At 38.6% G+C, this 21,875-nt stretch overlaps 3 protein-coding genes and 2 non-coding genes across 7 annotated transcripts in view; 3 read left to right on the forward strand and 2 right to left on the reverse strand.

The window, feature by feature from the left end:
* The window catches only part of cep63 (centrosomal protein 63kDa), a 9,155-nt gene extending 8,690 nt beyond the window's left edge, over positions 1 to 465 (reverse strand). Inside the window, exon 1 of the mRNA XM_015380986.1 lies at positions 113 to 465. Within this exon, the coding sequence (XP_015236472.1) occupies positions 113 to 183 (71 nt within the window). The 5' untranslated portion in view covers positions 184 to 465. The remainder of the gene's footprint in view (positions 1 to 112) is intronic.
* Positions 466 to 701: 236 nt separating this feature from the next.
* On the forward strand, positions 702 to 773 carry trnap-cgg. Its single transcript has one exon. It is a non-coding gene; the product is annotated as a tRNA-Pro (tRNA).
* Positions 774 to 1,247: 474 nt separating this feature from the next.
* On the forward strand, positions 1,248 to 1,319 carry trnap-ugg. The gene has a single exon. It is a non-coding gene; the product is annotated as a tRNA-Pro (tRNA).
* A 10-nt stretch (positions 1,320 to 1,329) lies between these two features.
* Positions 1,330 to 2,974, forward strand: LOC107088677 (RING finger protein 208-like). 2 transcript variants are annotated; one of them, XM_015380987.1, is made up of 4 exons: positions 1,330 to 1,733; positions 1,939 to 2,391; positions 2,695 to 2,799; positions 2,898 to 2,974. In XM_015380987.1, exons 2-4 carry the CDS (start codon positions 2,051 to 2,053, stop codon positions 2,941 to 2,943), a joined length of 492 nt encoding a protein of 163 aa, XP_015236473.1. In that variant the 5' UTR covers positions 1,330 to 1,733; positions 1,939 to 2,050; the 3' UTR covers positions 2,944 to 2,974. The 2 variants fall into 2 exon arrangements, with proteins under 2 accessions (XP_015236473.1, XP_015236474.1); XM_015380988.1 differs by having other exon boundaries at positions 2,004 to 2,391.
* A 6,696-nt stretch (positions 2,975 to 9,670) lies between these two features.
* The window catches only part of LOC107088682 (ras-related protein Rab-6B), a 91,221-nt gene continuing 79,016 nt past the window's right edge, over positions 9,671 to 21,875 (reverse strand). For both annotated transcript variants that reach the window (XM_015381000.1, XM_015380999.1), the window contains exon 8: positions 9,671 to 10,379. In XM_015381000.1, the coding sequence (XP_015236486.1) occupies positions 10,315 to 10,379 (65 nt within the window). In that variant the 3' untranslated portion in view covers positions 9,671 to 10,314. The remainder of the gene's footprint in view (positions 10,380 to 21,875) is intronic.

Raw genomic sequence — 21,875 nt, forward strand, 5'->3', positions numbered from 1 at the left:
TAATAGTTGATCACAGGCCATGGCCACCCCTGACCCCCCATCCAGCTCCGCGCCATGTCATTTAGAGCTAGTAACATATAAAATAACATTGAGAAACTGAAGTTCATGTTACCTAAAGTCAGGATTCTGCATAGAGTCCAGAGGAGCCTCCATGTCGCTCAGGTTGTTAGAGTTCAGGCTCATAGAACAGGTTCTTCATGCCTTCCACTGCTTCACTAAATAATGAACGTTACACAAAGTTTCATGTCAACCAACTGAACCCAGCAACAGCAAAGCAGCTTAACTAATGTAACAGACCGATGTAAGAACAGAGCATCTACGTACAACGATTAACGTTATAAAGAGAGTTTAGTAGATACAGAACCTGACGATCAAAAGTCAGTAAAAAACTATTTGTTTACATCGGTAACCGCTTAGCAGCATATTTCTACCGCCTTTCACTGATTTCAGACCAATTGACTTCCTGCAGTAACTCCGCCCACCACGGTGACCTCAGCACGTTGTACGTGAACCTCATCGAAGCTGGCTCGGTTTTTTGCAGCCGAATAGGACCAACGACTTTTCTAAAACAGAAGGTATTATGATCGGGTAATAGTTTAAACCGTATTGTGCGTCTGACATAAATTTCCATGACTCATAAAACCGATCTCGTCCGGCGAGCCGTATCTATTATAGCTCATATGTGTTTTGCATGGACACGTGGCTCGTTGGTCTAGGGGTATGATTCTCGCTTCGGGTGCGAGAGGTCCCGGGTTCAAATCCCGGACGAGCCCTCTTTTGATGACCTGTACCGTTGCTATTTTCCGGGTTTTCTTTGTATTTCTATGATGTAAGAAGTTTTATACCACGCGTTTCTACAGCTATATAGATAAATATACGCTATAAATGACTTTATTGATAATGCAATGCTTTCTTTTTAGTGTGTTTTTTTTAACGAAATATTACCATGAAAATACGCCAAAATCCAAAATATTTTTGACACGTCCATTTTTGACTGAGGTTAATGATGATATGCCGCTTCGCTGTCCGTCTCATGCCTGTAAATTGATTCCTCCTTCCACTTGACTTAAAAGAACAAAACTGAACTGTCTTCCATGGAACGTTTCGCACTGATACAAACGGGCTTTCTTTGGCGGGGAGGGGGATCGTTTTTTAAAAAACAAAACAGAAAAAAATATATATAGAGTATGCCTGCACGGAAAAATATGTCTGGGGATAAAAACACTGTGGTGAGATTTCGTATGTGTGGCTCGTTGGTCTAGGGGTATGATTCTCGCTTTGGGTGCGAGAGGTCCCGGGTTCAAATCCCGGACGAGCCCAGTTTTTATGATTGTTTTTCTCCCTTTTTCTATAGTTTCTATTGCCAGTTATTTTTCAAAGTTGTTTTTTTTGGTATACATAAAACTCACCAAGCCCTCTGTTAATACCAGAAAGCTACAGCAGCTCTTCCTCCCATTCTGTCCACACCCCCTCCTTACCCCTTTCCTTTCTGCCCTGTCTCTCCACCTGCTTGCTGTCAAAACGCCAAACAAAGAGCGTCTCCACCTCTCTGCTCCCCCAGCTGTTACTGGGAGGGCTTAGGTCCGGGAGAAATAAAAGAGAGAGACATTTATGTTCCGCCCCCAAAAGCTGTGCAGACAATCCTAACAGGAGGCAGACGAGCCGGGCTTTCTCACAGAAAGTGACACTGAACCACAGAGAGCAGAGGAATCAGCTCCAAACAAGGGTCAAGTGTAAGTACAAGGATACTACTGTAAAGTTAATTCTTAGTTTTAAATATTATTAGACTTTTTACAGGTGTTTAATGCTTTCATATCTTTCCATCATCATATTTAAGCTTTTATTGTAAAATTTCTTAAGCTTGAGTTTAAGTATCTTTTTATTTATATTTAATTTCCAGTTTAGTGAAGAATGTTGTTGCGTAATTTGCTTCTCTAGTGAAACCCGGTTTCTTGATCAACGGCTGTCACCTGCTTTGACACGTCCTCCCTGATCCCCCTCAGGGATTCCCAGCAGGACGAGGAAAGAAACGCCCAGTCTGAGCTCCACCATGGTCCTGTGTGAGGATGGCGAGTGCAGCGTCTGCCTCCTGCCTTACTCCCGCACAGACAGGATCCCCCGGGTGCTCCACTGCAGACACACCTTCTGCGAGCCGTGCCTGGAGACCATATCCCGGGTCAGGAGCGGCCTCCTCACCGTGGCCTGCCCCCTGTGCCGCCGGGTGACCTGCATAGGCAGAGGCCTCAGCCTGCCGGAGGCCCTGTGGGTCAACAGCAAGCTGTGGGAGCAGATACCACAGCTGCTGACAGAGGAGGAGGAGGATGGAGAGAAAGGAAGAGCCGAGGTGGAGAGGATGGAGGCTAAACAGCAGCCCTCATTACAAGCAGAGTGGTGGGTTCATGAAAGGAAACAACTTTTACTGGAAAACATCTATTTTAGTCTTCCCTGGTAATTGATTTTCCATGACTGTTTTGTCTTGACTCTACACAAAGATAACATAAATATGGGGGCTTCTTTCTAGGAACCAAACGCTGTGGGCTGAATTTAAGAATTCCCCACATACCCAGGCAGTAACACTTCAGTGTCAAGCTGCTGATTTGTCCACAGACTTCCCATTAGCACCTAAACTCCTCTGTGGCGCCGCATTCTGTCACAGCAGCTCAACTCTCTGTCTCGTCTCATTATATGTTGCAGCGGTTCCTCCAGGCCTTCCTCCACGAGGCTCAGACTGCCGGCCATCTTCAGGAGGTTCAGCTGGACCAAGCAACAGCGGGAGACCATCATCCCTGACAGCAACGTGTGAGTTTATTTATTTATCCTCTGCAGGCAGATTACAGCAGATTATATAAAGCAGGAAGTAAACTGATAACTTTTTTTTTTGTTTTTTCTTTCTTTAGAGAAATGAAATCATGGCGCAGACTCTCAGCGGATGATATCTTTTAAGGAATTACATTTTACAGCAAAGAAAAAGAAAAAGAAACCCTGTTTGTTAGTTTTCTGAAGGTGGCTGGTCTTCACTTCATTTCTACCAGGATTAATTCTCCCAGCTGGTGCTGTGGGATTTAGTTCAGCTGTCCCAGTGGGGCTAAAACCACCAAGACCCCCTCAGAGCAGATGGTCTGGCTCCTCATTACTGAACATAACTTATCCTTTATTTATGTTAGTTTGTCGACAAAGAGTTTGTAATTAAACTATTTTTAAATAAACTGTTGTTTTATTTTTTTTCTGGATCAAAAGAATCTCGACTCCAAACTACTACTTTCATGACGCCTAAAACAGAAAGAATAAAACCTGTTTTATTTATTTATATAATATGATAATGTGAGCAGAACGTCTGAGGACAGGAAACACACAAAAAAAGTGGTTTATACAAAACGTCCAGTCAGCCGTGAAAGTGGATTATGATCTTCATTCATCAAGCATCTGGCAAATTTATTTATGTCAGATAATATCAGAGGACTGGATCAGCACTTTCATGGAGCTGGCCTTTGTTCCCTCCTGCCTCAGTCTACGCTCGTCTTGGATTTTTTTTTGTGTCTGCTGTCAGGAGACTAAAAAAAAAAAGGGGGAAGGGGGGGATCTAGGAGTTAAATCTCATTTTAAAGCCATGTTTAAGCAGAACCTGTGGCGCTTCACTCATATTAAGGTCAGTGCAGAGAGAAATCCGTTAGTTGTCTCACTGGTTTGGCAAACAGACTGCATCTGCTGGGAATCTCTTAAAGAGACAGTACTCCTTTAAAACCTGCTGCTGCAGCACACTGCACAGCCTTTTAATTGCTACTTATTAAATGGGACATTTATATATTTCATGATATATTTCAGCGCTCCATACATATACCTCACAGGGATTGTGAAAACCTTCTTGTGATTCCCAAAGTGGGTGTCCTGACCCCCACTTTGGGAACCCCTGTGATAGAGCAACACAAATCAGAGCATAAGTATGAAGTGGAAGGAGAACATTTGACAATTTTTAATATATAAATGTGCTTCAGGAAGCTTCAGGTATTTCCTGAAGCTTAAACTCTTAGTTGTATTAATGGATGGATGTTAACTAGGCCATTTTATCACACATGGAAATGCTTTCTTTGAGATCTTTTCATTCTAAAATTTTATCTTAAACTTTTTATGCTGCAGGTAATAATATTATCGACATTTTGAACTGAAAAAACTTCCTGGATGGGAAGTTAAAAATGTCTTCAAACTTGGAAACAAAGTCCAGTGGATAGGAAACTATTCCCACAGCATGATGCAGCCCCCACCATGTTTAATATTGTGAGATTGTGTTTATAGGCTTGTTTATTTAGGCTACATATAACATCTGGATCTGACTTGAAGCTTGGTATGCTGCATCAGACGTCTCTAGGAGTTTCTCCCTGATCTGTCGCCATGTTCTGTGGTCAATATGTTGCTGTCTGTTCACTCATGTCTGTAGAACCCCCTGCCCTTCACAGAACGGCTTAGCTGTTATATAGACGGACTTTTGACGCAGTTGAAAATGGTGGGTTTGTTAGGGCCTGAATGCATGGACGCCAATTTTTTAGAGCCACATTTGCACAAATTTGCAAAAAAAACAATTATTGTTTTTCTGTGAACTACTTTGATTAGTTTTTCTAAAGCCTAGTTAAAAAATAAAAGGAAGTTAAGTGTTGTCACTTTACTAAAATGAGAATGTTTGATTATTTCCATTAAAAAGCTAAAACTGGAAGGGGCAGGGTAAACATCTGTGCGCTGGTAGAATGGACTACGGCAGTAAACCTGCAGAGACAAGCTATGCCTGGTTTCTGTTTCACAACATGTTTTCTGACTCATCCTGAGTTCCCTGTAGTGCTGGTTACTGGGATTAGGTTGAACTAGGAAGGAAGGAACTCCCAGTCGGGTTATAAATATTCCTCCTTTGGGAAGCAGGGCCGGCTCCAGGCTGGATGGGGCCCAAAGCAGAATGTAATTTGGGGCCCCTCTTTCAGCTAAAGTAAACATAATTATTACAGAGCTGGTGGGGTCATGATCGGGGGGCAAAGGTTAATGTTGTGTTTGCAGTCAGCTTAAGAGTTAGACAGGAACCATATGGGCTGTTTCCCAGGGTGACAATAGAGGAGAGGAGGGGGCAACACATAAAAATGTCTCTGTCCTCAAAACGTTTTTTACTTTTATACATGTAGGCCATGGGAAGTTTGATCTGATTTTCAGTTTCAAGAAAGTTTATGTACTTTGTATGACACTGGACAGCATTTCATCCATCCCAAGAGTGCAAGAGTGCAACACTGCATGGGGGCGCCTCCGTTACGATGATCAATGCCTGGAAGTTGGTCCTGAAATGAAAGGTGGTCGATTTCGATTAATATTAAACCCACAGACTTTAGGTTTAGGTTGAAAACTGCAGACTGCTGATAGTTTTTCTTTTTTTATAATTACTCACAGTTCACTAGTGTTGTTATGACAACTGTTAGGATTAGTGTTAGCCCTCTGGGAAGGGGATAAACCGAGGGGTTAGATTAGGTACAGGTATTAAATCCATAGGTATTAAATCCATTTATGTTTCATACAAAACTTTCAATGTAATATATTTATTTATTTATGATTTTAAAGCAAATAAATTGGCAAAAAGACAATCAAGTAAACAAAGAACTGCTTTAACATCTCCAAAGGAAGCAGTCAGGGATCATTTATGTTAAAAAAGCATGAAATTAAAGTAGAAATTAAAGCTTAGAACTGCCTTATGTATTAAAATGAAAGAATTTCACATAAAACAAAAAGCCAGATGAACCAACCATGTTTATAAGCAAAAACGTAAGAATAAAACATAATAATGATAATAATTAAAAAGAAAATAAATAATAATGTTGCTGTTGATCTAAACATAAAGTGTTATATTATAGATGAATGTGACCTCAGTTTAAACACAAGTGGCAGAAATAATCTTTCAATAATTATTGTACAAAAACATACAAACTATGAAGGTTTTTATTAGTAAATAAACAATAAATGTGTCCTGTAAAGTTCATACCATTAATCAGCAGGAAGCTCTCAGAGAAGTAGTTTATCAGACAGAAACGATCATTTTATTGTTCTAATAATTATATATTATGAAGGTTTATTGATATACTTTGCCAAAATACAGACAGCTCTGGATGCCAGACATATTTAGGACATTATTTGACAACAACATTGTACAATTATTTACCAAGATTAGCTCAGAAAATTAGGTAACATGCATCCTGTGTTGGTATGATTAATCCACAGTCACCATGTATGTGTTGCTGTACAATAAAGGTAAACAGCAGCTGATGGGAGATGAGCAAAAGATCAGAGCTAAAGCTCCCAAGTAGAGTTAAGCTAAAGAAGACGCAGACATATATAAACATATATACCTCCACTTTTTGATCCTTATTAATTTGCAGGAATGAAAGACGAATGGAAGACTAAACATCCAGACATGGTGTCTCTCTCCAAACAAACACTCACTGCTGTTTTTCATTATTTTAATCTGTCTGTTGCTATTTCTTTAGTCAAATATATGAAACCTTTTTGCACTCATCATAAATCCATCCTGCTCAGTTTTTATTTTATTTTTCATTTGTTTTTGAAATAACTAATAAAAGGACAAGTAAAACCGCTAAAGCAGCCACAAATGTCTGTAGAGGCCGGTTAATCTCTAATTTAACCGGCCTCTACACCTGGATTAACACACCCCCTCCCCATCTACATTAGGCCCCTTTTCTAACCAACAAGACACCAAGCAGGGCGAATTAAATCGCTTATTGGACTAAATTTGGACATTTTACCATCAGGCTTGTTCTTACTTTTATTGCCAGTGTATGAGACATTAATATCTATGTTTACAATTATATGGAACACCAAAATTACATGGGTATGCAAGCTGTATGCCGACTGCTTTACAACATTTAACTGTTTAAAATAATGATAAAAGGTTGAACTCATATTTGAGAAAAATTATGCTTTGAAAATTTACAATTTTGAAATCAAAATCGTGTAGATTCCCCTCTAAGATGTGAGAAGCAAAGGCTTTGAAAATGTGCATTTTCCACATTTATTACAAGTAGTATTTGTTCATCTTCTATTTTTTTAATGTAAAAAAAAAAAAAAACCATTTGTATCCGTCATAACTATATTTTATGTTAAAATACCTGAACTTGTTAACTGATGTTCAGGCCTCAGAAAAAGCCAAATATTCTTCTACTAACAACTAGAGGACTTAAAAGTCAAACCCAATATCTATAAACTTTTGTGCACTATGAGACAAATATTACAAAATTTTCAGTCTGTATCATTAACTTATATTAGTAATATAAAAAATAAATAAAATATAAAGAACAAAGCAAGATATGTGGGGCCTCCAAAGCAGATGAAGAACAGATAATATTCAGAAACAAATCTAATCTGAATCTAAGTAATGAAATCTTGAATAATGAAAGAAACAGATGCAGACAATAGAAAAAATGAGGAGACACAGGTGAAAGGAATCTAATAACCAACCAAAGGCTCAGGCTGAGGGAGAAAATATTAAACGGGGGAAAAAACCAAGGGAGAACCTGTCCAATAATATAGAAATATTGACTCAAGATAGAAAAGTAATAAAAACACCAAGAAATATGAAAGCATGTAGATGCTCAGTAATTATCTTTTAGTAGCTCCAGAATTATATTATATCACTAATTGTAGATGATTTAAACTGAACTTTAAGACTCTTCTAACCATCTCACCTGGGCTGAGGGCAACTTTGACATTTTTTCCGCAATAAAAAAAAAAATTTCTGCTATAATTAGTAGTGTTGCGCTGATGCCATTTTTTTGCGTCGATACCCGATACCTGACTGTGCAGTATCGGCCGATACCATCTGTTTGAAATTGATGTGTGTGTGTATATATGGAGAACTGCATACTACTTGGATGTAAAATAATTGCCATCTTTGTCAAGCTGCTGCCTACCTTTGTGAAGCAGGAAACAGACTAATACAAAGTGAATCCAGTAGAACTTTTTATTGCCTACCTGGAATGGGTGACAATAGTTTAACTTTTGGCTCTTAAAATGGTATCAGTGCCCTATTTGTTGGTACTCGCCAATACCGGTGCAACACTAATAATTTGTGTCAATTTTTTTTAAGTTATGAAGAACCATGGTTGAGTGTCTAAACCCTGTTGTAAGGTTAATCTATATGGCTGATGGGGAAAGTTAAACATTTGGTTGTTTTACTGGACACACCTCAGTCCCCGGGGTTCTCACATCAATAGAGCACACTCAGTGACAACTTGTGACACTAATATTATTTCAGGGTTTTATTTCAAGAAACAAGCATAAATCTATTAATTCTTTATTACTATTTAAAACACATCAAATGATCAGGAAATTAAAAAGTACAAAAGAAACTCTGGCATAAGGTTGGTAATAAGACATCTTTATTAACCTTTTGGAGAGACATGCTAGATCTCTGTACAGTGTGAATGGGAACCGGTTCAGCACTAATCCGGTTCAATGCATTGATCTGTGATGACACAATGACAAAAGTCTGCAGGGAGACCACCCCCACCCCCTGCTCTGACAGGTAAAGATCTCATTTAAGTCCATCTCTGTGAAATGCTGAAATGGTATGAGGTGGACTTTATTTTTGTACCTTTTGTACCATCATGAACTATTACTCTTGAGTTTCCAAAAATTGGTCTTATTACAAGGTTGTAGAGTAAGGAACTTAGAACATCCTGTTGTGAAATAAATCCACACAGAGCTTCAATGGCACTTTATTTTGGTCTGTCTCCTGGTAAAGAAATCCTGCAACATTTAAGCATTATTATTTGGCTCAATATGTTGGTTAGAGGGTGTTTGTTTTCTAGAAGAGTACTCCATAAATAGATGTGTGAAAACAACTCCGAAGTCAATGCTTCTGATCTAGCGCGAACTACTCCAAATTGTATGGAAATTAACAATGAACATTTTCCTAAAACAGTTTATGTTTTGACTCTAAATCTAAAACACATTCTGCAAAAGTGCTGTAAAGACTTCACATCAAAGACACGTCAAATCCAAGTAGTGTTTTTTTTTTTTTAGCACTAGCTGACTTCACCACCAGAATGTTAAGATAGCTGCCCCCTAAGGAGGGGAGGAAATGAACATTCCTTAATGTCAAGATTTCATTCAGTTTTAACACAAGCAGCAAAGAAAACCCAGATGTGGAAACACATTGTGCAACAACTTCATTAACAAACACATTTTTGAATTAAGCCACCGTACAACTTCGTAATAACCTGAAAGGTCTACATGTGCAAATTAGTCATTAGTCGGTGAGGAAACAGGAAAGAGATGTTGAGGGTGTGGATGATCTGTCTGCACAAAGCGAACTGTGTTCACCGATACATGGCTGCGGGATGGACTCCATCACTGCTAATTAACAGGAACTGGACACTATCTGTGACATAAAAACTGAAGTTGTTCTACGAGGAGCCGGGATGCGGTGGGAGTGAAGTGAAGTGGCAGTGGCCCTCAGTGGAGCTGTGTTCGAATGCAGTTGATACAAAAAGCACAAATTTACAACACGGAAAGAGCAAAAAAAAAAAAAAAAAATTAAGTGGTAAGAAGTCAAGTATACAAACCCAGCTCCTAGAATGCTGTGGACGCAGCGCATCATGTCGCCGGTGGGATATTACTTTTTTTTTTTTTAAACTTGTGTTTACAGGTAGACGGTACCTATGCTTTACAACTAGGCATGCAGTACATACTGACTCTGGACTCGACAGTTCAGACTGATCCTTGATGTCTGAAATACAAATGTGTGGGTACCAGCAGGGCTACAGGCAGGAAGGTTGTGACTGGCTGTTCCGTAATTAATTCTGAGATACTGAAGAAGAGTTATGATGTGTGGAAAATCTATACAGATCAGGATCCGTGTCATTTCTCAAAATTGCTTCGTCATACAACCTGTCTGTTCTTCAGGCTCTCAGTGTTCTTGTCCCTAAATATGGAAACAAACTTCCAGAGGGATTCATCTGATAATGCAAAAAAAACAGGAAACAAAACGAAAAGGAAGGCTTTAACTTCCCCCATTAAAAAAAATAAATCTATTCTCAGAATGGGGATATTTGATTCCCCCCCCCCCAGTTTCACCAAGTTTCTTTTTTTTTTTTTTGGCATTTTTGTTGACAAAGAAGACCCAATTTCACATATTGCTAGTTTCAACCAATGACCGGCGGTCGGGTGAAGAAACCAGGATCTCAACGTGCAAAGTCAACAGCAAGTTAACCAATAGAAAGCAACGTAACAAGCGGTGTGGTGCAGATGGTGGAATCCCATGACGGAGCCTCAGCACTAACAGGAGCAGCCGCTTTCGGTGGTCTGGGGCTCCTGGGGTCTATCCAGCTTTATGTCGATCACTGCGAAATATTATTAAGGAAGCAAAGAAATGGACTGAAACATGTTTTAGGTAAGTAGACAAAACAAATGAACAGGCACATTTCTATTTTTAAAATTCCTATCATGCAGGATCATCAAACACAATAAGACTTTTCAAGTGTTAACATTTGCTTAATTTGGCTTACAGCTCATTATAAACCAAAATGAGCTTTGCCAGAAATATAAAATAAGACAAGACAATAATTTGGAATATTATGCTTTGGTCATATTATGGTTTAAGCAATCAAAGGGATAAGAGGGCTGCATCTTTAATAATCAGAGGCCTTGTGGCCACCATTTTGGATTAATAAAACACATTTAAAGCTGCATATGATACATCACCTAAAAAAACAAAAAACAAATAATAATTCTTTAAACTTTGTTAAATATCTACATGGATATAATTGTTATTTAAAGGCACACTGTAACTTTTGGCTTCTAGGGAAGCTAGACCAATAACTTTCACGTCTAGGGCGCGCCGCGGTACTGATGTAAAAGTCAACAGTCAGCCAGCCTCCCGTGTCTTTTGATTGGGGACTGCACTGATCGTCTAGTGCCCAATTTACATTGACCCTCTGAAACGGATCTATGCCGAGGTCGGACCTAGCTTGGATCAGTTAATCATGCCGAGGTTGGTTCTTCACAACTATTTTCACATCACCCTAGCACGGTTCCTCGCCTCGTATCAGCAGCCCATGATACTACAGCTCTCAAGGCGGGAATTAAGCAAACAAAACATAATATTTAAGAACTTATGTGCCTGGATAGCGTCCTCCGCCCAAACTTCAATGACATCCTCGCGGTCTCTGCATCATCCCAGGTCACATCACGCTCTTTTGATGCTGTTTATTGCTAATAGGCTGAGAAAAAGTTTGTGTTATGAACAGGCGAAGAGATCTGTGCCGGACACACCAGAAAACCTGCAAAATAAGTCAGCAAAAGTGATCTGTAAAATGTAGTTTGAAAATAATGCAGTTCCATATCTCAATTTGAAAAGGAGAAATGTAAACATATAAAATCGGAAACTCAAACAGATGTGAAAAAGAATCTGATAAACACCAATTTTACTCTTAAAACCTTTTTTTGGTTTAAAGTTTTTCCACGTCATTTCTGGACAGGCATTTTTCATAGAAAGTTGTGCAGAAGGAGAAGGAAACAGAAGGCTTATTCAGTAGTTTTGCAACTGAAATAAGTTTATCTAAAGCAAATAAAACGACATGACTTGAACTCCACGAGAATCTTCTAAATATTTTCGAGATAAGGATCGGCTGGCCCAACAGTACAGACGAGCTGAAGGTCTGTATTACATCAAGCAAAGATGGCTGAGCACCTCCAGGCCACAAAAGGAGCTCCAAATGTAAAATGAATGGACATGGTAAACTAGCCTTATATATAGCAGTCTTTTCTAAAATAAAAAATAGGGGTTTTCATAAGCTGCACACACATCAAAATGAACAAAATTAAACTCTGTGTATGATAATTAAAAAATTAGAATTTTTACCTTTTAAACGGAATAAACAAGAAATTAATATTTGGTGATATTCTGATTTACTGAGATGTATAGAACTGGTTAAAAGGGAAGAGAGAAATTGGCTGTGGTACTTATGTCCAACCACTAGATGGCGCCTTTTCCTGCATTTTGTTCATTTAACAGCCAGTTTCTGAATGTATAAACATCCATTCATCAGTGTCTGTGCAGAGGCACATTGGGTCGGGTTCATAGTGAGAGGATGGGTCGTCAGGGCAACAAACAACCGCATACAAAAACTTAATCTCATAGGAGAATATAGTGCAACAAATACATCCAAGATGCTAGTTTTGGAGCTAATAAAAATGAAGAGAACATGCAAACTAATGCAGAAAAATCAATAGTTGGGATTTGAACCCATGACCTTTTTTGCTGAGAGACATCATGTATAAATAGAGTCCTGTTATCAGTCTAGGAAATGAGTTTATTGCAAAAATCATTGGCCATGTCTCTTCTTCTATAGCTTGAATCGCTGTGGAACAATTAAAGCTGCTCCAGTTGTTGCACTAATGAGCAAATACTGCAAGTCACAACAGAAGGAAATTATTATTTTCTTTTAATAAAGCAGGTTGAACTATTGCTAGTGGTATCCTTTGAGACAACACAGAACAAACTTTGTCTTTAAAAGACGAAAAAAGCTCATCATGGCTTAATGCTTGCTAACACCCCTCCCCACATTTACCTGCTGGTGCACATAGAGGTGCTGCAGCAGCAGCCTCTTGTTTATGTGCCAACTAAAGCCCTGGCCTACATATTACGTGCAAACTAGCTTCCAACAGTCCCTGTGTGGCTGTCAAACGGCCATTATGCGGTGGGCCTTTGCACCGCGGACCGTTGCCATAGTTTATGGTAGCATGCCACTGCTATAAGATGTCATTTCAAGGGCAGCGTTTTTTAACAGCTCCTACTGGAGCGTTCCCACGTGGGCCGTCTCCTGTCCAGGGAAAGTGAAAGCTGGCATCAGCTGTCGACATCACCAAACCAAATGAGGCTTGTCAGTCATGAATATTTCACTCAGAAGCAGTTACAGCTCCGGCTCATTGTAGTTACTCACAAGCCTGTTTGAATTTTAAGACTTTCTGACAGGAGTTTGTTGACGCCTTTGTGTCTGAGATTAGATGGGAGGGAAGGACTTTTTATATCGCTAGGAGACAAAAGCAGATGGAAATCAAAAATTTTAAGAAAATACAAAGCGACGAATTGTTAATATATCAGGAGTAGATATTTCTTCCTAATCCATGAAGGGAGGTTCAGAGAAGTCACAACCTAATTGAAAACAACAACAGGACAGCTCTGACTGGAATCCAGCCGTTGCTCATGAAGTATTATTTACTGTGCAGTCTGAGCTGCGGAGGAGAAGCTGCACCATTATTTGCTGCTTTTGCATTTAGGTTCAAACTTAAATCCCAGAGGAACGATCTGGTGTGATTAAACTGCTTTCTCCAGATCCTGAGGAAGATTAATATGTCAGACTGAAAGGAAAACTGAGAGTCAAGCTGCTTTGCATGGAAATGCTTTTTCCACATATTGTTCCAATTCAAGCACAAACCCCGCTTTATTGGATTTTTTTTCCCATCAAAGATTACAAAAAGAAATTGGTGCAATATTTTTAAAGTATACATGGTTAAAATATATATATTTTTTGGAATGCAGAATAAAAAAGGACTAACCCTGAACATTTGAACAGTCCCTCCTTGCAGATGAGCCGTAAACACAGGCTAGCTAGCAGGGCTGCTGATACGCAGCTTTCACACATTTCTCTGGAAACATCAGGTTGTGACGATAACATCAACTATCTGCTTTTGATGACCGATGGTAAGATTGTGGTAAAAACAATTATCTGTCTGATATTCAGCATTCAGGACATTGTGGTAGTGTTTTATATTTTTAAAAGTTACCAACTGCACCTATAAGCCAATGCTGTGTAGAAACTGTTTTGTGACAGATTAGATTAAACAGACTTTGACTAGGCCATCCTAATATATTGCTTTGATCAGAAATATTCGTTTTGTCCTTTAACTTTAGCAGTCAGGTTTTCTGAAAGGTAAACCTCCACCCATGCCTAGTGTTTAGACATTCTAATCAGTTTATTTCTAGGCTATCCCTAAATTTAGTGTCACACTGGAAAAACAATCTAGAAATAAGTTAAAATTCCCTAAATTAATTGTATTTACCCCTAATTTGAGCAGGTAATATTAGATAATTTGCCAATGGCATGAGTATTTTCACTGTTAAAATAAAATAATTAGATAATATGGACTTGAAATAAGACAATGCAATAATTGTTTCTTATTTTAAGTGTAATTGTCTTGCTTCATTGGCAAAATGTCTCTTTTACCTCCTCAATCAAACAAATGCAGTTATTTTAAGAACAAAATGACATATCTAGATATCCATTTTTTGCAGTGCAGTAATTGTCCCATCAGCTCTGACCAGCATTCTGTGCGCTGTATTATTTTCCAACCACACAAAGGGCTTTACATGTATTTATCTACCTTCACTTGAGGCAAACTCTGAAAAGGAAGTTCTCATCAGGTCCTTTTAAAGTATCAAAACTTTAAGGGTCAAGTCGGAGTCGACTCTAAAAATCATTAAGGAGTTAAATGTTTATATTCTAACAGGGCTTTTAGGCCAACCTTATTATGTGAGATTTATTCTGTTTTAGGTTCTCCTGATGATTTGATGATTAACATGCCTGCCTGCAGAGGAGATGACAAGCAACAATTAGGTAGGAGATTGTTTTCCTAAGTAGAGCGGAAAACGGAAACCTTCAGGCCTGGACATCTATCATGAGGTGCTCCCTTCCTATCTTCAGTGTAACAGGAATAATTACAGGGAACAAGGAGCGGACTGTTTAGGTCTCTCCATGCGTTCCACTCCATAAAACCTCCTCTTTGGAATCGTAAACATGCTCTAAAGCTTCCCTTCCCCTCATGTATGTTTGTTTCTCTCTCCCAGTGCGAACCCATGGAGCTGCTCCACTGAGCGACTGTCAGCAGAGACACATCACTGCTGAGAAACTGTCATCACCAGTCATCCATCACTGCACCATCAGCTCACACAGCCTGCGCCTACGTCCACTAATACAACCAAAATAAAAATAAAAAAAATAAAACAGGAAGATATTTACTGCTGTCTGCAACAAATAAAAAGGTTAATCTCCATAGATGAAAACTCTGATTTACAAAGTCTGCTGCAGTAAATAATGCCAGCGCTGCAGAAGCATTCCCATGATGCACCACAGTCTGCCTGATTTAAGCAGATAAATGCTGCCGTGTTCCTCAGGACAACAGGAGACTCTTTAAAAGTGAAGGAGTAATGACAGTGCAGTATGCACACGGTACATCCACTGGCAATTTTCTAACTCCGTTTCCATAGAGATGCAACTCTGCTCTGTGGAGTTGAGGAGGATTATGAAGGACTGCTGCACCCAGGGAGGAGCAGTATCAGAACAGGATGACTGGCAGAGTGATTGTTGATTTAGAGGAAGATGACCGAAGGATGGATGACGCACTGTGCTGATCAACTGTGCATCACAGCTCTGGAGCAACAAACATTTTATTGTTTCATTTGGACATAAAGATGTAAATCTAATAATAGTTTTCTCGTTTGCACTCTAGACACATTAAGACTCAAAGCAATATCAGTGCACCTAATGCTCACTGTGAGTCTCCCCGACCAGACAGCCCTAATTCATAAGGAGTTCATTTTCATCTTTTCTAAATTGAAATTCACCACAGTACAGCGTGTCCAAAAACACACGGGGCTACCATGCAGTTATCAATTCTTCCCACATTTCTGCAGTTTTTAGGGTTTTACACTTAAATGTACAGAAAGGAAACAAACACACAGAAAGGAAAGACTTTTAAAATAACAAATAATGTCACGACCTAAAGAATGAATTAGAAGACCAAACCCCTCAGAAGTGGCGATAGGACTAAGACAAAAGTAAAGCATGATCAAAAATTATGCTCCAGAGGCGCATTGGGGCCACCTATTTTTCTTCACCACGAGGTTATATAAACCTATATAAACCTAACCGGGCGTATTTTACTCTACACACGAGCATCGAACGTTGCACCCGCATGATTCAGTGACCACAAGCACAGCAGAGCTGCCTGAAGCCGACACTCAACCCACGGGGAAAAACTCGACAAACAGACGGAATGGTTACTGCCTTAGTATAGATTTGTGGAGGTATAACTGTCATTCAGAGTCCAAAATACTTTATTAATTCCAAAGGGAAATTAAACTTTGCAGTCATTTGTGATGCTTTTGTTTTTAAGATATAATCCTCTTTAATTTCAGCCGTTGACTCACAATCCAAGCAGAGAGCTTTGAAAGAAATCAAAATGGACTCCTTTTTCAGTGCTTCTTGGGCTTTTACCAAAAATTGATCGTCTTCCCAAGCCGAAGCAAAACTTAAGCATAATGAACAGTGTACGTTAGGTTTTCCTTATGCTTTTGTTGTTAAGTCCCAATAGGAAGATTCAGGAAAAAGAGGGGTAACAACAGAGCCAAACTGAAGGATCTAGGAGGCTGATTACCTACTAAACATTGTGAAACAATCACTCCAAACGCTAAATATGGTAAACTGCCCACTCTTATATTCAGTGCCAGCATATTTTATGTTATGCCATGAATTAATTTGTGGAAACAAGCACAGCACTAATGTTTGGTAAGATGGTGACGTTGCAGGTATCAGATCTGCTCAAGGCCCTGCCCCTTCTTATGACGTCAACATATGGCAACTCCACTTGGGCAAACTATTGCACCCGCTTCTTAAGGATCGAATCTCTTTTAGAGTCTACTAGAGTAGAGAAAATACTGCCTTTTCGGACAGACTGAGCTCTGCCATTTAACAAGGTGACACAAAAAGTCACAGTTTATGTTTATTTTTTTAATTAAGATCTGAGGGCAGGACAAATGGAACATCCTAAAAAATGACTTTTGTAGAGATTTTAGACATAATAAAAACGTTTGTTGTTAATACTAATTCAAAAGTAGTGTAGCTTAATATGGCTAACTGACCGAGCTAAGAGAGGCTAACCTGTTAGGTACTGAGCACAGCGCTACCCAGCTCTCGCCCTTTATATCATTGCCTTGCAGTTACCTTGTTCACCATAAACAGATTTTTTTTCAGTTTTGTTATCAATCAGGTAAAACTTCATCGGTCATTAGACATGCTAACGGATGCTGCGTGATGTTATCGCTTTCTGGGCAACCAGAAATCATGTGGCAACGTTTAGCCAATCATGTAGCGTAGCGTCACTGGCATGTGCAGGACCCGAACAGATCTTACCACCCAAGATCTGGTACCTAAACGTCACTGGCCAAAATTAAATATGGGTGGAGTTTCAGCTTCATGCAGCTCAACTGTGCTTGTGGTCACTGAATTTTACATGTGGAATGTTCAATGCATGCAGAGTAAAATATGCACGTTTAGCTTGTGAATGAAAATCGGTCACCCGAATGCGGCCGTGGAGCATAACAGTCTTGGATCATTTTTGTCTCAATTTTGCCCCCATACACAGAGCAGTAATTTCAACATTACAATAGCTACATACTATTTGGACAATATTTAGCTTTTGATGTTTTCCACTACATAGGCAGCTGGCATTGCGGTGATGTTAAACCAAGCACAACGAGTTTCTCACATGCTGATGTAAGAACGTCTCTAGCTACAAGTGTAGGAAGCAGTAAATGCAGTTAAAATGTTAAAATCTGATTACCTAACTATTATTTAGAATAAGCAATAGAATAACTGATTACCAAAATAATGCTAAGCTATAAAGCTGCAGCATTAAGGAGGCATTCATCTTATTTTATTGATATATTGTCTTAATTGCTTGCTAAACTCAAGAAAAAATACATGAAAATACACTTACGTTAAGAAGATATTACAAAATTAGACCCCAGTGTTTGCAGTGTGTGAGACAGAAATAATAAAAATGTATACAAAAAAAAGGTGATTTTTTTTTTCCCCCACAGCAATATGAATAAACCCTAAATCTAGCAGATGTTTACAGCGTGCCCCGCTTATCATTATCTCTAATCTGGTTTTACATATATCGTGTGTTACATTGAAAAATGAATAAATATATTGCATTAAATGTGTTAACTAACTAAATAAGCTGTATAAAAATCAAAGGAGGTGCAGGAGTGGATCCAAGAGAGCCGGAGGATTCTCTTTTAGTCACAAAGGAAAATTAAGGCAGAAAAATGTCTCCGCTGCTCCATTTGTCTCCAATAAAATATTAAAATATTCACCTTTTTAACTTCTATTACCCACTAAAAGCATATTTTGCATATTAACTCCCCTTAAAAATCAGAGTTAGTTTAGCTTTGGGTATTCTGCACCCGAACAGGACATGTTCAGACTTCGTCCATCGAAGTAACACAAAGGTTTTGTTTATAAGACAGACTCTGGTTTAAATGGCCAAACCTGCTCGCCTGCGGCAGAGTGCGCAAACAGTCTAACATGTTAGACCTCAGAGCTGACAGCTAACAGGAGGGTTTTTCCTAACAAGGCGTTTCATTAGACAGGTGGCTGGCATATCATTAAACAGACTGCAGCCTGCATATCCCAGTCTGTCAGGTCATCGACGGTGCTTCGTTATGGTATTTAAACTCCTGAAGCTTTTCAGATTTATTTCCTTACAATCATAAACCTTAATATATTCTTTTTAAACATTGCAGACCATCACAAATATATGTAATACAAGTAAATAAAGGGAAATAAAAGGGATGCATGAGTTTTAATGCAAGCAAATAAAACTCTGCTATTCCAAATAAAATCCAGTGTCACCAATTCCCCTTAGCAGTCTCAGAAAAGGTAAACAGAGTCCACCTGCATGACTGGACTGGTTATCATACAGGGCACAGACCTACTGGGACGGCGCCCACGTTTGGGTCGGCTCAAGGTAGGCAGTCTGTAAAAACTAATCTATTGTTAATTAGGTACTATGTTAATTTATACTTATAATAATTTATTAATTCCCCCCAAAATCATCTAATCAAAGGATTTAAAAATGAATTATATCCAAAAGAATGGTGATACTTGAAACTTTAAAACCCATTTTTTGCTTCAAACTGACTAGTTTTAACCAGAAATGGATCAAATAAACTCACCTACATTTATGTTAAAAATGAGAAATGTTGCATGAACAGCCATTTTTTTTTTCTGTTATTTTCAATCGATCAGCCATTTGGAGATTAAGTATGCAGTAACAAATATAGATGACCTCCTGTAAATATTGGTTCTTATTTAAAAGAAAAATATGCAGAAAAAAGTTTCTTCTGCATAACGAATAAGGTTTTTTTGTATAGCTTCTATTTTCCTCTTTATACTAGAATTTGTCACATTTTTATGTTGTTTTTTTTTTAATTAAATATCTTTTAAATAACATATCACATGATAAGATAATTTACTCAGTATTATAGTAGCTGTTTTGCCAAATCGTTTTAATGGAAGAGTGGTAATAGAAAAACCACAGGACATTGGAAGGACACAGGTAGATTTGAGTAGTAACTAGTTACAATTACTAAGTTACACTTGAGTAACTTTTTTAACAAAATGCACTTTAAGGAGAAGGTTTACAGCACTGTACTATTTTCCTTTTCTTTAGTAATGTCATCAAGAAGTACTACTATGCTTATTTGGCTATATTTTCTGGCCACTCTAATCACCTTCATTAACTTCTATATAATAATTAAAGATTTTTTAACCATAAATGTACCAGACAGAGACACTATTTATTTCTTGAGCGTACAGAAGTTATATTTTGTAAGTTATGAAGCTATTTAGAGGTAAGATAAACATACAGTTAAAAGTGGATATTTCATTTGCGCTGTTCTAACTTACTGGTTATGCAACAATGAAACTGAGCGTTTCAAGTTAGAACAATACAGGGTTTACTAAGTCGAGATAGGCGAGGATGCTCAGCTAAATCCAAGATAACAAGAAAAGAAGATTCAGCCACAGGAAGTTTCAAAGGTTTTGTTCAGATGATTCTGTTTCACTTCTCTTTCTAACTGCCATGTTTGAAGACAGCTGATCCTTTTGTTCTGTTTTAGCAACCCTGGGAACTCTCCTATGATTGGCTTAGGAACCAGGAAGTAAACTACACATTTTACCAAAGTGGTTGTGCGCCGTACCTCTAGGTTTGAAAGGGGAAAGACTGTAATCGTTGATAATGAGAGGACCGATTATTTATAAGAAATGTTACTTCCATCCTGACAGACAAATGAAAACGAATCATTTTAAAGTAAATTTCTCACTTTTTGCTCCTCCATTTTTACTCTGATAATTCATTTTCAGAGGTTTGTTCTGTCTGAATTAGCTATTTTATTATTGTATCAATTTTTTATTTAGTCTTTTAAATAAGTTGTACATAACTTCATATTTCTGTCTTTATCCTTTTAAATATCAGTTGTTTTTACTCAGAAGTTGAGTAAAAATATGTTTTTACTCTATCTTGACTAATTCTTCTGGGTATCTTATTTCTTACTTTTACTTGAGCATAAGTTTTGGAGACTTTACCCACCTCCACAGCAAAAAGGTGGAAGCAGATGCTCTAGTCAAAGATGGAAGGTTAACCTTTAGGCCTTCAAAAGGAAGACTAAATGAGCTCCAAACTAAAAAATGTTTACATCCCCACAGTAAAACAAGGTGGTGGCAGCAGAATGCCTCTCTGCAGCAAGTCTTGTGCAGATTCAAGGGATACATACATTTAAGGGAGCAAAATACCCACAAGCACATTCATGGTCTAGTCAAAGTCTACACCTTAATCAAAACAATTCAGATTACTGTCTGTGGATAAAATAAGACCTTCTTTCTTTCATCTTACAGTTTTGTGGTAATTTTTGTTGGTCTATCACAGAGGTCACGGATTAGCGGACCGCGGTCCGGATCCAGACCCACCTCCTGGGTAATCCGGACCCAACCTGATTTAAAATATTTATGAATTAGTTCATGATGTCTGATGAGAGTGTCTAACTTCATTGCGCCGCTTCTCCTGTTAATATGGTTGCACATGATATAAATTAGCCAATGAGCTGCTGTCAGTCAGGGTTGCTGCTGCTGCTACTTTTAGAAACAGCAGGCAAACATGTGGCAAGATGGGCGATGGGAAAGAAGGAAAAGACGATGAGAAAAAGAGAGCAGAGAAAGATGGTCAAAAGATGACCCGGCACATTTTAAGTATGTTTGGCTCAACCTGCTGCTGTGAAGCAGGATTCTCCACCATGAACATAATCAAAAAATAAATATGGATCCAGGCTCAAAATGAGCACCTTGATATGTGCTTTAGAATGGCTAGGTCGCCATTTAAACCCAGGTTTAAAGCCTTGTAGGGCAGCCTAAAGCCCACTGCTCTCATTAAGACAGAAAAAAGAAAGAAAAAAACAACAAACAGTCAGTTCAGGTGTTTTATGAAAAATGTGAGTCAGGAAATTGTCTATATACCAAAGTGAAGGATTGTTGTTCTCTACTTCAGAAAACTCTTTATATTTTAAAATGGAAACATTTTCTTTTTTTATTAAAAAATTCAATGTATAACATGGATGCGTAAACACCTCACTTTATTTCAGTGTTAAATTCTGTTTAAAGCAACAGATTATAATTAAAAATGTCTCTGGACCTTTACTGGATGATAATTTTCTTTATTTGGACCCCGCTGATTTCTAATTGGTTACCCCTGGTACATAGGCAGATCTACTGGGGTGGCATAGGGTGGCAAATGCCTCCCTAAATGAAAGCCTTGCCACCACTGCTGCCACCCTAGTTAGCGGCACGGGTGGCGAGGCTTATAAATTATGTAAAATTTGAGAATTACGACCACTAATTTCCAATGTCGGACTGCAGTGAATGCAGAACGAGATGACGCAAGAGCGACTGAGACTGATTTGTTTTGAAAACCGAGTGGGGCAAAGCGAGGGAGCCAGGGGT

The sequence above is a fragment of the Cyprinodon variegatus genome, unplaced genomic scaffold (assembly GCF_000732505.1).
Source record: "Cyprinodon variegatus isolate N-32 unplaced genomic scaffold, C_variegatus-1.0 Scaffold226, whole genome shotgun sequence".
Taxonomy (NCBI): domain Eukaryota; kingdom Metazoa; phylum Chordata; class Actinopteri; order Cyprinodontiformes; family Cyprinodontidae; genus Cyprinodon; species Cyprinodon variegatus.